Source organism: Felis catus, chromosome C1 (genome assembly GCF_018350175.1).
Source record: "Felis catus isolate Fca126 chromosome C1, F.catus_Fca126_mat1.0, whole genome shotgun sequence".
Taxonomy (NCBI): Eukaryota; Metazoa; Chordata; class Mammalia; order Carnivora; family Felidae; genus Felis; species Felis catus.
The window spans coordinates 9,229,025-9,244,530 of NC_058375.1; the positions used below are offsets into that span (position 1 = coordinate 9,229,025).

The following is a 15,506-nucleotide window of genomic DNA, read 5'->3' on the forward strand; positions in this document are numbered from 1 at the left end:
ATACAAATAGAGTTAATAAGGCAAAAAACAAAAAGTGGCAGGAAAACAAAGAAATCAACTTGAAGAGGGGGGGTGAAGCAGTTACTTGGCAGATTGCTCTCTCCCCAAGGACCAGTTAGTTGGTCCTGAACCTGTTTTCCATGTGGCTGCTGAGAAGGGCACTCATTTCTCCAACCTGCTGATGTGAGGGTCTGGAGACTTGTAAGGCCCTCCCCCTCCGTCAGGGTCACTTAGCATCTGTCTCAACGGAAGAAGGAAATTGCGGTGGCCGCCATCAATGGAGCACCTCTTCCGTGCAGAGGCGACGGGCAAGGCCGGCTGGTCGCATGTCAGCTGCGCGACTTGGAGAGGACGTCGCTACCTACCGCCGAGCCAGAGACCGCAGCTAACGTTGGTGATGCCGTTGGTGGCCGAGAGTGCCCCCGTGGTGTTCGTGGTTGGGGGATGTTGTTAGCAAGAGTGGGTTTTCCTTCTGTGGCATCGGACCTTGCCAGAGTGACCCACTGTCAGCACCTGTCACCTCGGAGAATGATGTAAGCCATGTGCCCCAGCCTTTCTGAAGAAACTTCCTGAAGTTTCTTTCTCCCCTTGATTTTTTTTTTTTTAACATGTATACATTTTTGAGAGAGACAGAGACAGAGAGACAGAGCATGAATGGGGGAGGAGCAGAGAGAGAGCGAGTACAGAATCCGAAGCGGGCTCCAGGCTCCGAGCTGTCGGCACAGAGCCTGACGTGGGGCTCGAACTCACGGACCACGAGATCATGACCTGAGCTGAAGTCGGCCGCTTAACCGACTGAGCCACCCAGGCACCCCGCCCCCCCCCTTCTCCCCTTAAAGGATGATGAAAAGTAAAACTTTTACCTAAAGTCTAAAAATCGTATTTTTTATAGAAGCAGTTGTAGTGTCTGCACCAACCTAAAATGTATCACCAGGGCGCTGGGTGACTTCCCTAGTTCCCTCCATATTTGAAGCATAGAGCTTATCCAGATGCTTTGTGTTTCAGGCCACAATTTTTTTCATTCTCCCTCCCTCCCTGTGGGTTCTTACTAGGTCAAAGGCTGGAAGGATGTGCTCAGGATCAGCCTGAGACCACACTGGCTTTCTTCCTGTGTCATCCCCTGAGGTTTCACAATCGTCCCTCATTTATGGGTCAGAAGCAGCCCCGTGTGCAACACAGTTGTTCCAGAAAGACAAGTGGGAAGCCAGGGGTCTGGACTGGGCTCCAGGGCAACAGTAGCAGCTGCCGCTCTGTGAGCAGAACCCCGAGCCTCTCAAGTGGAGCCCACAAAAGCCTGTGGAGAGAAGCTCCTGCAGGAGGATGGCCAGGAGGGGAGGGAAGCGCCACGGCTCTGGAGAAGAACGGGACAGAGGAAAGCGCCGTTAGCAGAAGGAAAGCTGCCTCGGCCAACTGCTCCGATCACCCTGAGCTGTGGGTCCCCTCACAGATGAAATGCTTGGGATCTGTCTCCACAACAGGAGACCCCTAGTCTAGAGCCCAGTTTTAATTATTCTTTGGTGTGATTTCCAGATTTTGTAACAAAGAGAAAGATGACCGACAGGAAACCCCGAGTCTTGGTGGTTGGTTGTAGGAGCACTAGGGAAGCGTCAGTGGCATCCCAACTGAGGTGGCCAACTTTGGGGTCTCTTGAGAGCTTTGCAAAGTCAGTCTCCGGGTTCTTGTTCCAACCGTCATTGGGGACCTGGCACCCCAGCCGTGGCTTCACTGTCTCCCTTCCTCCTGCTCTCCATTGTACCATTGCCTCTGATCTGCTTTTGATTTGAAAAGACTTTAGAAGAGTTCATGGAGGGACGCCTGGGTGGCTCAGTCAGTTAAGTGTCTGACTCCTGATTTTGGCCCAGGTCATGATGGGATCGAGCCCCACATCGGGCTCCTCCCTGAGCATGGGACCTGCTTGGGATTCTCTCTCCCCATCTCTCTGCCCCTCCCCCCCCCCCAAATAAATAAAGAAGAAGAAGAAAAAGAAGTTCACATAAATGTCCAGAAAGTGTTTCTAATGCGTGGTGGCTTCAGGGCACCCTGGTCACAGAACAGAGGTCTATGCACGTTCACAAAGCTGTTGCTCTCCCCTCACATTTCTGTGTGGCCGTGAATTCTTTAGACGTTCCTGGCAGGTAGTGTCCCCTCTGTCGTCAGATGAAGGAACTGACCCGGAAGGACGGCAGCTGGGCTGCTCAGGGTCCTCCCTGCCCTCGCAGCCTGTGTTTCCGCCTCTGTGCGAAGGTGCCTCAGGAGAGCACCCGAGCTCAGGGCCTCGCTTCCTCCCAAAGCAGTCCTGGCCTGACTGAGGACTTGTGCCATCTGTGGCATCTTGGAAAGAGGTCTATTTTAAAGCCTATAAAAGTGTTCCAGTATGGAAAGTGCACTAATAATTCAGCCACCCTGGCCCCGGTGTGAGAGCAGCTGCCCGGATGGAAAGGCCTTGGCTCTTTCTAGAGGCTGTGCCTAAATGTCAGCTACAGCAGGTGCCAAACGAGTGAGAGTGGGGGCAAGGAGCAGAGGAAAGGAAATAAACTCAGTTGAAATTTTTTTTTTTTTTTAACGTCTGTTTAGTTTTGAAAGACAGCATGAACAGGGAAGGGGCAGGAGGGGGAGAGGGAGAATCCGAAGCAGCTCCAGGCTCTGAGCCGTCAGGACAGAGCCCGGCGCGGGGCTCAACCCCACGAACCTCAAGATCATGACCTGAGCTGAAGTCCAACGCTCAACCAACTGAGCCACCCAGGCACCCTGTCAGTTGAATTTTTAATGCACATTCCTGCTCTCATCCCAACTGAGGTGGCCAACTTTGGGGTCTCTTGAGAGCCCACTGCCTGCCCAGCCCCCCCCGTGCTCAGAAACCATAAGCTGATCTGGGCTTTCATGCTAGTTGCGAAGCAAGTTCTGGCCCTGCGGTGCTTCCTCTCTGTCTCTCTCTCTCTGTTTCCTCTTTTCTTTCCCCAGATGACCTATTTTATTTTTTTGTTTTTGAGAGAGAGAGAGAGAGTGCACACGCAAGTTGGAGAGGGGCGGAGAGAGAGGGGGACAGAGGATCCGAAGCTGGCTCTGCGCTGACAGCAGCGAGCCCAGCACGGGGCTCAAACTCACGAACCTCGAGATTATGACCCGAGCCGAAGTCAGGCTCCACCGACCGAGTCACCCAGGCGCCCCGGGACAAGCTATTTTAGATTCTGTTTAGTTCGATGAAGTGATAATGCTGTCCCCCTAAGACTGTCAGAACCTGGAATGTGGGAAATTCTGTGCTAAGTGGCCTGGACACCAAAAGCTGCTGGGTACTTCTAATTTTGGCATCGAGACTTTACAAGTCTGCATTCTTGCGTTGCCACCCAGTTAGAATAGAACAATAAACCCCAATTTTTGTCATGCAAGGCTGTAATTAAAGTGGCAACTGAAACGGGCAGATACTTACGGAGCGTGTAGGGGGTGGCTCTCTCGGTGGGGGCGGGCTCCTGGGGAGACGTGGGGGCGTAGGATGCAGACCCCACTCTTACCTCTGCGTAGAGAGCCGAGGGTTTGGCAGTGCTTCTGAAGGTAAGCAGCTAGGCATTCGGAAGCGGGGGCAGGACTGGAGGATTCCAGGCAAGCTTCATGGAGGAGTTGGAACTGGGAAATCGTCAGGTGGGGAGACTTTCAATAGGTTGTGCTCTGGAAGGGTAGGTGGGGGGAGGGGGGGGTCTCTAAGCCTGCAGGCGAGCGGGTGCCCAGCACATGCTTGGGTCTGAAAGGAGACGGGCCCGTGCCCCAGCGGCCCATGCCCGGGCCTCCGTCCCCTCCGTGTTCTGTGACCGCAGAGAAACAAAGCCATCCTGGGACCCCAGTCCCCAAGCAGCTCCGGGGAGAGCCTCCCTCGGCCCAGCGACCGCAGTTTGGAAATTCCTCTCAGGACATCAAGTCCCAGGGGGCCAGAGCTTGACAGCCAGCCTGTCGTCAGCTCTTAGTATTCTTGCCGTCATCTGGTCTCTTTTGCTGTCCCTCGACGTCGCCGCCCCATTGTGGAAGGCTGTCACAAGATGCCACAGAGGCAGCCAGGCCCCGGAGAGCTGCCGCGGCGGTTTCCAAGGGTCACTGCCCTTCATTCAGGAGCTGAGCTGAAAGGTTTGACGTGCATAAATTTCCACTTTAAATCTGTGAGCTCCATGGAGGAAGGGGAATGAGATTCCCCGCCCCCCCCCCCCCCAAGTGGCCCTACAGCCCCTGCAAGTAAGGACTGGAAGTTAGTCAAATCGGGATTATAGCTTCCCTTCAGAAAGCACTTTCCAATTTATTAGAGTTTTCTGAACACGCGGTGGTATTCTCCCGGGTTCCCCGTCACCGAAGCGTGGAGCGGAGACCGGGCTGGGCCACCTCGTTGGAACCGTGACGAGGAAGGACCGGGGTGCACGTGTGCGAATGCTGGAGGCGTCGTGCCGCCTTCTCGCCGCAGCCTGCCTGGGAAACCTCGTTAATTCTGCGTTCCCCCTGCGTCCCCACCACCCCCCGCCCGTGTGAACGTCGTCAGCGGCTACTTCAGTGGGTATCGAACGGCATTATATTTTCTGCCTCTGTTCTGCCCAGCAAAGCCCGGTTCCATTTCCTCTGGGCCTCAAACTCCCTAAAAACTCTCACTGAAAAAGAAACCCCGCACAGTGCAATTCCAGGGTAGAAAACTGTACTGTTGGTCGTCGTCCCGAGCTACTTGGATCCAGCACCCCGTGTGCGGGGCCATGTGCCGTACGGGCCCGGGAGGTCCCTGACACCCTTAGTCCAGATTTACAGATGAGGGAACTGAGGCTCAAGGGGTAGTAAACGTGAGGGAGCCTGGTCAGGAGCCCACACACCAGGCCGCCTCCCCTTCCTTCGGCTCAGTGACCGGGAGTGGCCCGGCGCCGTGGGTCGAGGCCACGCTCGGTGTGCCCTTCTGACCTTTCCCCCTCTCTCACAGCTTCATAGCCGTGGAGAACATCGACAGCTACTGTGTGCTCATCTCCTCCAAAGCCGTTTACTTCCTGAAAAGTGGGGACTATGTGGATCGAGAGGCCATCTTCCTGGAAGTCAAATACGACGATCTCTACCACTGCCTCGTCTCCAAGGACCACGGGAAGGTGTATGTGCAGGTGACCAAGAAGGCAGTGAACTCAAGCAGTGGAGTGTCCATCCCTGGCCCTTCCCACCAGAAGCCCATGGTGAGTACCCACCTGGCCTGTCTTCTTCGTGCTGCCCCCCTCCCCCCCGAATTGGCGTATTCCGCGGCTGAGAGATAAAAAGGGCCCCCGGATCGCCTCTGCCCTGCTTACGCTTTTCAACAGGGATTCGCTTTAGGTTTATGCTGGGCGGTCACTAATCCCCAGGGGTACTGCTTCTCAGTCCTGTATACAGAAGGAGCTCAGTGTGTGCGTTAACTGGGGTGACGCTGCCCTCCCAGCTCTACCAGTAACGACCCCACCAGTTCCTTGGCACTTGTGCCTCCACTGCCCGTCGGTACAGCACAGACAGCCACACCAGCTCTAGTTAGTGGGGGGGACCTAACGACGTGATACGTGGGGGCGGGGGGGTTATCCCTAAAATGCGACTCTTCGGTGCACTGAACCTAAGGTCTTAGAGCACACACTGGCTTCTCTGTCGTGCCTCCTCTATAACAATTGCAAACTTTCCTCTTCTGCACAAAGAAGCAGTATCTAGCGTAGCGAAGGCCCTTCCCCGGAATAAACTCACAATAAGTATTTGTGAATAAAATGGATACATTGCCTCCAAAGGGTACAAGGTACTGTCACGGCAGGACTTGCATTTGAAAGCTATTAGTATTTAATAACGTTCCTATTAATAACCAGCATCCATTAAGGATGTGCCCTGGGCCAGGCTGGATACTAAGTACTTCCTGAGGGTCACGTGCTGTTGTGCTGCCGTCTTTCCCACTTGACTGGTAAGGAGGCTTGGTGAGGGCAAGCGCCTTGCGCGAGGTTATATGGCCAGCGCTGGAAGGAACTGGGGCTTCAAACCCAGGTAGTACGACTCCAGAGCTGGCAGTCTAGACCACTTTGTTTGCCGCTTCCGCTCGGAGAGACCTGTTGGCTCAGCAGAAGCGCGTGTGAGGAGACCCGCCATCTCCATAGCCTGACTTGGTGGCTTTTCGTGAAGCCCAGGTGTTCGTCATGCTCACTTTTCACCCGGCATGCCGCGATTTTCAAAGCTGCTCCTGAGAATGGTGTGCCATTCAAAATGGCCCTGCTTCTTCTCCCCGGCTCCCTCTACAGATCAGAAACCACAACCAAGCTCGCTGGGCCTCTCTCCTCAGAAACCCCTTGACCTTCCCCTGCTCAGGAATGCACTTGGGTTTGGCTTGGCTTGCGCAGGCTCCCCTGGGGTCGTCGGCTTAAGCCAGGGCTGGTAGATTCACAGAGTTAACACCCAGAAGTTGAGTATTTCCACAAGTTCCTTTTTGTGATGGGGAGCCTTGCTCAGCTACACCTCTCTCCTTTCAGAGCAGCTGAGCAACTCAGCACTCCTGATAGGAAAGGCCTCGAGACGTTAGTTTGAGGATTCTTCTTCCCTCTTTGACTGGCACCAGACATTGGAGGTGAACCCCCTCGGTGCAGCCCTTCCTTCTTGCTCTCGGTCTTGCCCCAGCAGACCCCTGTCTCCTCAGAGCTGAGGCTCGCTGGCTGTCGGTTAGAGGGCGTCCCAAATGTCAGATAACTGTGGCTTGGCTACCCCGTCACCTGGGACGTATGTCAGAGACGCGGATTCCAGGAATCTGCCCGCGTCCCGTGATTCGTTTGGCCTCCACCTCGGGGGCAGGTCACTCATTCTGTTCTGCTCTCCAGGTCCACGTGAAATCGGAGGGCCTTGCCGTCAAGTTGTCACAAGAGATAAACTATGCAAAGAGCCTTTACTATGAGCAGCAACTTATGTTAAGACTCACTGAAAATCAAGAGCGGTTGGAGCTGGACTCCTGAAAAATCCCAGCTGCCAGAGAGACGCTCGCAGACACAAGCCCCAAGTCAATCGGGAGGAAAGGCCCAAAGGCTTGGCCTAAATCAGAGGCAAAACCGGAAAAAGGTTGGGGGGGGGGGCGGGCTGTCAAGGAACGAGGGGACGATACGAACGGAAACCGTATTAATTTGTGGGTGGGTTGGGGGGTTCCTTTAGATTGCGGGGAAGTAATTTTTAAAAGGTATTGGCTGAATAACGTTAAAAAAAAAATGTACTGAGATGAATCTAATTTTTAGATTGCCCTGTATTTTGTTAACATGTATATATGTACAACTGTGTGTTTGTAAATATGCAGGAGCGTTTCTGAGCAGGGCCTGTGACGTGTGTAAAGGTTTGTTAGCTGTAAAGTAATATAAAGTTATATTGGATCTTCTATTGCACTAATTCTGCATGTGTAATTCAGGGTACTCGCTACAAAAAAGGCATTCTTGAAAGGTGAAGAATGTTCCATGTTAGCTTTGGAAACCAGAGTATTTGCAGGAAGAGGACGGAGGGGAGGTGGGCGGCCTCGAGGCTGGAGCGGGAGGGCAGCCCCCAAAGGAGGTGGCTCAGAAACCAACCCGTCTTTTATTTATTTCCCACCCCCCCCCACCCACCCCCCCCCCCTTTTAAGAGTAGTTCCTAGATTATCACAGATTCTTTTCCCTCCATCTGTCTGTTTGGCTTTGTCCTGACTAGTCTTGCACACACACACACACCAGCATTGTAAGTCTGTCTTGGGATGTTGTCAGAGAGGATCAGTTTGAAACACCGGTAGGCTCTGTTGATTTCGAAGGGGAGAAAAAAAAAAAATCTCACACAACTGTGTGTTTTAACAAATCAGAAATCCACAGATCTATCAGAAGCCCACAGTTAAGAATGCCCTCCTTTCCTTTCGGAACAACAACAAGGAGAAAGTTCTAGAACTCTTTTCTCTTTTGATAAAGCCACAGGCAAGCACCACAGCCGCCCAGCCCTGGGCTCAGTGATGGCAACACTGGGACGAGAAGGGAGAGGGAGAGAGCCTCAGAAAAGGGGATGAAATCCGAGTATTAAAAAGCCGTTTTGCAAGTTTTTCGTGGAACCGAGATTTGGCTAAAACATCTCTTGTCCTCGGTGTTAAATTCCAGCCAGTAGCAAGGCCTGGTATGAGTGCCCTCTTCTGCCTGGGTCTTGTTCTTGTTGTTGGAATAAACAGGTTGGGAGCGGGAGCTCACTCTAGAATGAATGACTAGCCTTGTGATTTTAACGCTTTCATTTTGATAGAACTAATCGGTTTCAACAACCTCGTCCCGTGTGGCGGAGATCGAAAATGACTCAGTGGATCAGCGGATGTGTGCAAGGTTTGGGTGTTTGTAACTCTTGACCCAAACCCTTCCAAGACTCACATGAAGCTGATCTGTCCATCTCACCGTCCCTCCCCTCTGCGCACATGCGCGTGTGCGTGCGTGTTTTTAAAGAAGCAGGAAGGGAGCTTTAGCACAAGTGCTCGAGAGCTCTAGCTCAGTGGGGTTTTCGAGGACCGCCTTGAACCCCAAGGTCTGTGTGGTCTTCGCCGACTCTAAGTTGGTGGGTTGCCGCGTTGAAGCTTAGCTCGCGAAGGGTTGGGGTGGGTTTGGGTTTGTCGTTTGTTGGCGTGTTTTGGTTTTTTTTTTGCTGGGTGCCAGTCGTGACTGCGTCCCCTCACGCACAAGATCCCCAGCAGGGTGACCTGTGTCTTCCTCACCAGCCTCCTCCTCTGCGCCCCACAAGTCTGCCTTGTGATTTTTGTCATCAGTGACCCACTGCCAGAGATCACCGTCCCTTAAAGGTGAAACTCTCAGAAGGGTTGATTGTTTGCCTCAGTGAGCCTTCTGTCGCTTTCTGGAATGAAGTCGGTGGAATTTTGTAAGACTGACGAGGGCGGCCTTGGGTCCCGTCTCCACCCCCCCCCCCCCCCCCCCCCCCCCCCGCCGTGGCAGCTGTGACGCAGCAAGCCGGTGGAGGGCGCAACGCTGCTTCCTGAGGGACCCAGGGAAGTGTTCGGATGCCCTCCTCTGGGCTCCTTTCTAACGTTAGCTCTAGAAACAGTCGCGCATCTCGGTGGGTCATGCGAGCCCTCGCTGCTGAAGGGGCCTGAGAAGAGGCTCCCGCTAGAGCTCCCTCACGCCAGTCACGGTGGGAAGGCTTCGGTGGGGCTCTGGACTTCGTTTCCTGCTTGGCCAGGAAAAAATTCAAAGCTCTGAAGGAAGCAGGCCCTGCCCCTGGCTCCTTGGATGCCCCATTTCTTTTTCAATTGGTGTTTAGCCCTTGATGTCTGAGACTTTGTCATGATAATTTCTACCGATTTTCATGCTGTCCCAAATACCCAGTTTCTCTCTGAGGAAAGTAAAATAAATTGAATAAGGAGAAATTGGATAAGGAGAAATCAAAAGCCATCCTAATTCCCTGACCCGGCATGGTTGGCAGACCCAGCAGGGCCCCGCGGCCAGTGCTGCGGCTCTGCCCCCGGGGAGGGCTCCCCCGAGGGGCTCGGGCCGATCCCCTGCGCCCACCGACCGACCAGAGGGCAGGAAAGCAGACCTCTCAGCAGCCCCAGCTTGGTGGGTACTCACCTGGGTGTTCAGAAGGCTCTAGGGCCACTGTGTTTTTAAGCATCATCTCTGTGCCTCAAAATACCATAGTAACTGCTTGATAAAATCCTGGTTCTCCACTGTGTAAACATGATTCTATACAATCACCCATCTGTTAAGACTCTTTCGTCTGTGTCTCATATCAGAGTCGTTATTTTTCTTCCTGTGGAATAAAATGCTTCATCAACTTCCCAGACAGGTCGCTCTCTTCTGGTTTCTCGGTGTTGCGCAGATTCTAGAACCGGTGCCAGTGATCGATGCCAGACACGTCCTGACGTCCACAGGAACACAAAACCTGTCCCCTCGCTCCAGGGAAGCATGATCCTGGGGCAGATCCTCACCTTGAACATTATTTCACTTTCCAAGAGTAAGCCGCCCGTTCCGTGCTCCAAGCCCGGCTTTGTGCGGCCAGCCTCTCACCCCACCACTCAGGCGAGCAGCCTGGGCCCCGGCAGGGAGGAACTTTCTCATATTTGCTGAGAAGGGGAGACCCCAGGAGGAAGAGCTTTGGAGCTCACTTTGGACGTGTTAAGTTCAAGGTGCCTGCTTGATGCAGAAGGCAGTGGGGCCCACGAGTCTGGAGCTCAAAGAGGTGAGTCCAGGCCAGAGGCGCCCGATTGGGAATCATCAGCACACGTATGACAGGCGGAGCCTGGATGCAATCCCCAAGGGAGTTGAGGGGGAGTAGCGAAGAAAAGAGGCCCCGGATCTGAGCCCTGGGGCTCCCCAAAGTCTAGAATTGAGACAGACGGAGGGGAAGAGCACAGGAGATGGCAGGACCATCCACAGACACAGACGTGAAGCCAGGAGGGCGCGGGTCCTGGAAGCCGAGTCCAGAAAGGTTTCAGAAGGAGGGAGGCTATTAAATGCTGCTGATAAATCAGGTGGGTTGAGGACCGGCAACACTAGGTTTCCAGCATCGAGGTCACCGGAGCCTTCTAGAGCAGTCTGAGTAGCGCAGAGAGGGTAAGAGCCAGATTGCGCTGGAGTCAACAGGAAAATGGGAGGGGGGGAAGCCGGAGACAGCGCACGTTGACAGCTCTGTGGACTAAGCTGGCCGTGAACAGAAGGACAGAAGTGGCTGGTACTTCGAGAAAGGGTGGGGGGCAATAATCAAGGAAGACAGTGAAAGGGGACAAGGGAGACTGGCCAGGAAGAGGGGTGGATGTGGTAGAAACTTCAGAAGATTCTCGTTTCCTCATTTCCGTTGCTTCTCTTTGGTCACGTCAGCAGAGAGGTGGGGGGGTGGGGGGTGACGGAGACCTGGAGGAGGAAGGGAATACAAAACAGTCACTGAAGATCATGGGCAAGGGAGCAGACAGGGAAGTATGTGCAGTGGGTCAGCCAGGAAACATGGAGGGCCCGTCTGAGGTTGGGGATCATGAATTTAAGGGGAGACCAGGCAGCCTGGCTCTGGTTTCCTCCAGCCACACTCAGCTGCACGATTCAGCATGGAACGGGCAAAGAGTTGGATTAATTGAGAAGTGTCCCGTCCTGCCCATTCAGATGCCCCAGTCCCCGTTGCCCACGGGAGCTCATTAAGAGTGAGCCTGTCAGAAGCCAACTTCAGACAGAAATCCGAGAACGCAAAAGAAGGGAGGGGCTACGCTCTCCAAACCAAAGCACACACCCAAAGAAGGCGCCCTTCCAAGTGGGAGAGCTTCTGGGAGGTGTGGCTCATGTCCCCAAATGCAGGACCGCACAACCTGAATCCTGCAGGGGCTCCAGGACAGGGGGACCGTGTTCGAAGACACGCCGTCCGGGCCCTCTAGGCCTTGGAGACACTTGGCACAAGAAGGGGGTGCGTGGGACATCGACCTTTCTCAATGGTGGCATGCCACCAGTTCACTGAGACCAGGTCCTAAGCAGTGGTTACTGATCCAAGCTGCTTTTTTCTGGCCGGGGGATGGTTCGAGCAATCGGAGACACCGAAGAGAGAGCTCCTCGCTGCTGGATAGTCCTGCTGGAACTTTTCCAATTAGTTTAGATTCTCTCCATACAAATGCAAGCCAAAAATTCGAGTCCACGTATCTGTTACCATATGAAAGCAGGTAGTGCGGTATTATTTGTCCCTTTCTGCCCCTGCATATCCCCCACGGATATCGCGTGCACTGCCCATATTCTCCCTGCGTGTGTGCACGGCTATGTACACACGGGGAGACGTACTCACACGTGGTTTTCCCGGCATTTGTTGCCCGGCATTGTTTGCAACTTCTCAGCGTTCTCTCCAATGCTGCCGTTCTGTAATTGACTCAACTACTTCCATGGTGACGGTCTCTCGCTTCGCTTTCCGTCCACCGCACCGTGCCCCCCACCCCACCCCAGAGCAAGGCTCCGGTGAACATCCCCGTTTTTGTGCGTTTGCACCACATTTCCACACGGTAGACCCCTCGGGGCCGGTTGCAGCTGGGGGTATTCACGAGATCGTTTTCCAAAAATGCTGCCGGGGTCCTCCCGTAGCATCTGCAGGATTGACCTGGCTGATGGGTACAGGGTGCGGTCCTGTCTTCAGTTTGCATTTCCCTAGCAGCGAATGAGGCCATCTTCTCATCTGGACCGACTTGTTAGGAATGGCTGCTGAGTTACAGCAGTTGCCCTTTCAGCATCTAGCCTTAGCACCGTGTTGTTTTTTCTCCTCACCTCGTTCATGATGTTGCTAGATTTCCTGATAGGTACCACCCTTACTCCCTAGAATAAGCCCCATTTGCTCAGAATGTGTTCATTTGTTATTCTTTTGATACATTTCCTGGCTCTGTTTGCTAATATTTTTGAGTCTTTGCATCTTTAAAGTGAGGGCTCCATAATTTTCTCCCTATCTGCAGCAGATTTTGTCATTTAAATTTTGCCGCAGGGATGCCTGGGTAGATCAGTCAGTTGGGCATCCGACTCCTTATTTCGATTCAGGTCAGGATCCCAGGGTTGTAGGATCGAGCCCCACATTGAACATGGAGCCTGCTTAAGATTCTCTCTTAAGGGGCGCCCGGGTGACTCAGTCGGTTAAGTAGCCGACTTCGGCTCAACTAGTGGGTTCGAACCCTACATCAGGCTCTGTGCTGACAGCTGGGAGCCTGGAGCCTGCTTCAGATTCTGTCTCCCTCTCTGCCCCTTCCCCACTTGCACGCACACACTCTCTCTCAAAAAAAAAAACTTAACATTGAAATAAAATTCTAAGATTCTTTCTTTCCCTCTGCCCCTCTCCCCTGCTCATGTGCTCTCTCTAAAATAAAAAAAAAAATTAAAAAATAATTATCCTGCCTTCATAAAATGGGTTAGAGAGATGGCCGCCATTTTCTATGGCTTGTGATACTTAGATTACATGACAATTTCCTCTTCTAACGTTTTGAAGTTACATGGCAGGTTCTAGACTCTTCTCCAATGGCTCCCCTTCATCATCACACCCCCGTGCTTTCTGCTGATTGGAACGTTCAATGTCCATTTCTCCATGTGTCCATTTTGGTGGCAGGTTTGGTTTTTAAAATCCTCCGGTTTGTGTAGGATTTTTAGTGTGTTGCCATAGAATTGCATGTGTACCTCCTGAGCCTCTTTCCTATTCTTGATCTTGAATATTTGTTATTTACTGTTCTTTTCAAAGAACTGGTTTGGGGTTTCTCTTTGCTGTTTTGTTGATTATGTCTCTAATCTTATCTCCCCTACCTAGCTTGTTTTGATTTATTTTACTACTCTTTTTTTGCTTTCTTTATTTTATTAAAAAAAAATTTTTTTTAACGTTTGTTTATTTTCGAGACAGAGCGGGGGAGGGGCAGAGAGAGGGGGAGACCCAGAATCCGAAGCAGGCTCCAGGCTCCGAGCTGTCAGCACAGAGCCCAACGTGGGGCTTGAACCCACAGACTGCGAGATCATGACCTGAGCCAAAGTCGGAAGCTCAACCAACGGAGCCATCCGGGCGCCCCTCCTTTTTTGCTTTGTAAGATGAATACATTTTTTGTTTTGTTTTGTGTCAACCTTTCTTTTTAAACAATGATGGCAGGTTTAGGTTATCGATTTTCTTCTGAATACAGTTTTGTTTATCTCAGGTTTTGCCATTAAGTGTTCTCTCTGTCGCTTTCTCTGTAGTTTTTACTTGGACTTTAGATTTCTTCTTTGAGCTAAGAGCTACCTAGGAATAGGCCATTTCTAAATAAAAAAAAAAAAAAAAAACACCGTCCTTGCTAAATCAAATATTATTGGATTATAATCAGTAAGTATAACCTGAACTTTTCTATATTAAAAAATTTTTTTGCCGTAGTTTTCTTTTTGTCCAAGTCCTTGATCAATTTTTATAAATGTTCCATAAGCCTCGGAAACGAAAGTATACTCTCCCTTCAGGCCTGTAAAGACAGGTGCATACCTACAAACACACCTCCTTAGGTAGGCAGAAGTTTAAGTTCATAGACTATGTTAACCAAACCCTGTATGGTCTCACTTATTTTTGCGTGTGTCAGAGAGCTCTGACCCACATCTTCAAATGGCCAGAGGAGCGACTGCTAACTTACACCATACTCCCCTGGAAGGTGGCAAGTGTTGAAAGTAAACAAACAGAGGAAAGAAGAAGAAAACCTCCAAGCAATCCAGTTGGAGCTTTGGAAGGATTTGGTGCTGGAACAATAATAGCCCTACACAGCTGTGTCCCTTCCCCTGGGAGCCGGGAGCCAGGCCACCCACTCGTCGCTCCGAGGAGCCCGCCCATGTCCTCCCACAGCCCCGGCCAGAGCAGCACGCCCAGTGTCAATAGTTCCCAGGGGGTAATAAAACTTCACACCTCCTGCTTATTCTGGGCTGCCTCAAAAACACAAAAAAGTCATGGGTACATTTTGCCTTGGACGGAAGGTACGCATCTAGACCAAATTGACCCTTGGAAGCCCTGGGCTACTGAGCCCCGGAGGGAAGGGGGGTGGGGAGGTGCTGAGATCGACTCCCGGGACTTTAGGGGGTGGGGAGGGGAGTCCTGCCTTTGGCGTGCGTTTTCCTAAGACACTCAACTTCAGGGGTACACGGAGACTTCTGGGAAGTTTGGCCCAGCCCACAGAAAGGCAACTCCGTTCTGTCTGGTGGTTTGTCTGCAGAACCACCCGTCCCTGTGTGTGCCCAGTGTGTGCCCTGTGTGTGCCCAGACAGCACAGCTCCCCACCTCTGCCCCTCCGACAACAGGGAGACACTGGCCACCCTTGTCACGAGTATCCGCCTGGGTCCAGGCTCCGTACTGGGTGCCGGGGATATGGGATGAGTAGGGGGACACTCTCACCGCCCTCCTGGGCTAGTGGACCTCAGGGTGGGGCACGGAAGACTTCACTGGGGAAGAGGCAGGTGGCCGGGGTCCAGAGGGCTGAAAACTAGTGGTGCAGAGGAAAGAGCGGCGCTCGTATGAAGTTCTGGACGTAGGAGCACATTTGAGGTCCAGGACCTCTGGACAGACTGGAATGCAGTGGGCTGAAGCTGGAGAGAGGTGGCCGGGGGCCAGGCCACGCTGGACTTTGCAAACTATATGGGCAAAAGTTTTCAGCAGAAGATTTCACTGCAAAACTGGCATCTAAAAAAATACCTCTCTAGTGGGGCGGGGCACCTGGGTGGCTCCGTTGGTTGAGCGTCCAACTCTTGATTTCTGCTCAGGTCATGATCCCAGGGTCTTGGGATCAAGCCCCATGTTGGGCTCTGCACTGAGCATGGAGCCTGCTTAAGATATTCTCTCTCTCTCTCCCTCCCTCCCTCTCTCTCTCTCTCTCTCTTTCTCTTTCTCTCCCCGTCTCCCCCACCCCTCTCTCTCAAAACCCTCTCTAAAAAAATAGATTAATTAATGGGGTACCTGGGTGGCCCAGTCAGTTAAGCATCCGACTTCGGCTCAAGTCATGATCTCGCGGTCCGGGAGTTCGAGCCCCGCATCGGGCTCTGGGCTGACAGCTCGGAGCCTGGAGCCTGCTTCGGATTCCGTGT

General features: G+C 52.7%; 1 protein-coding gene and 1 non-coding gene across 9 annotated transcripts in view; both read left to right on the forward strand.

Annotated features, from left to right (window-relative positions):
* VPS13D (vacuolar protein sorting 13 homolog D) overlaps nucleotides 1–9,772 on the forward strand; it is a 257,423-nt gene extending 247,651 nt beyond the window's left edge. For 7 of the 8 annotated variants that reach the window (XM_023258138.2, XM_045035116.1, XM_023258139.2 and 4 more), the window contains 2 exons: nucleotides 4,940–5,180; nucleotides 6,819–9,772. In XM_023258138.2, coding sequence (XP_023113906.2) covers nucleotides 4,940–5,180; nucleotides 6,819–6,950 — 373 coding nt within the window. In that variant the 3' untranslated portion in view covers nucleotides 6,951–9,772. Of the gene's footprint in view, nucleotides 1–4,286; nucleotides 4,528–4,939; nucleotides 5,181–6,818 lie in introns of those variants that run through there. The other variant, XR_006583918.1, reaches the window with a different exon arrangement.
* On the forward strand, nucleotides 5,384–5,524 carry LOC111562184. The gene has a single exon (XR_002745226.2). It is a non-coding gene; the product is annotated as a small nucleolar RNA ACA59 (small nucleolar RNA).
* Nucleotides 9,773–15,506: the final 5,734 nt, after the last annotated feature.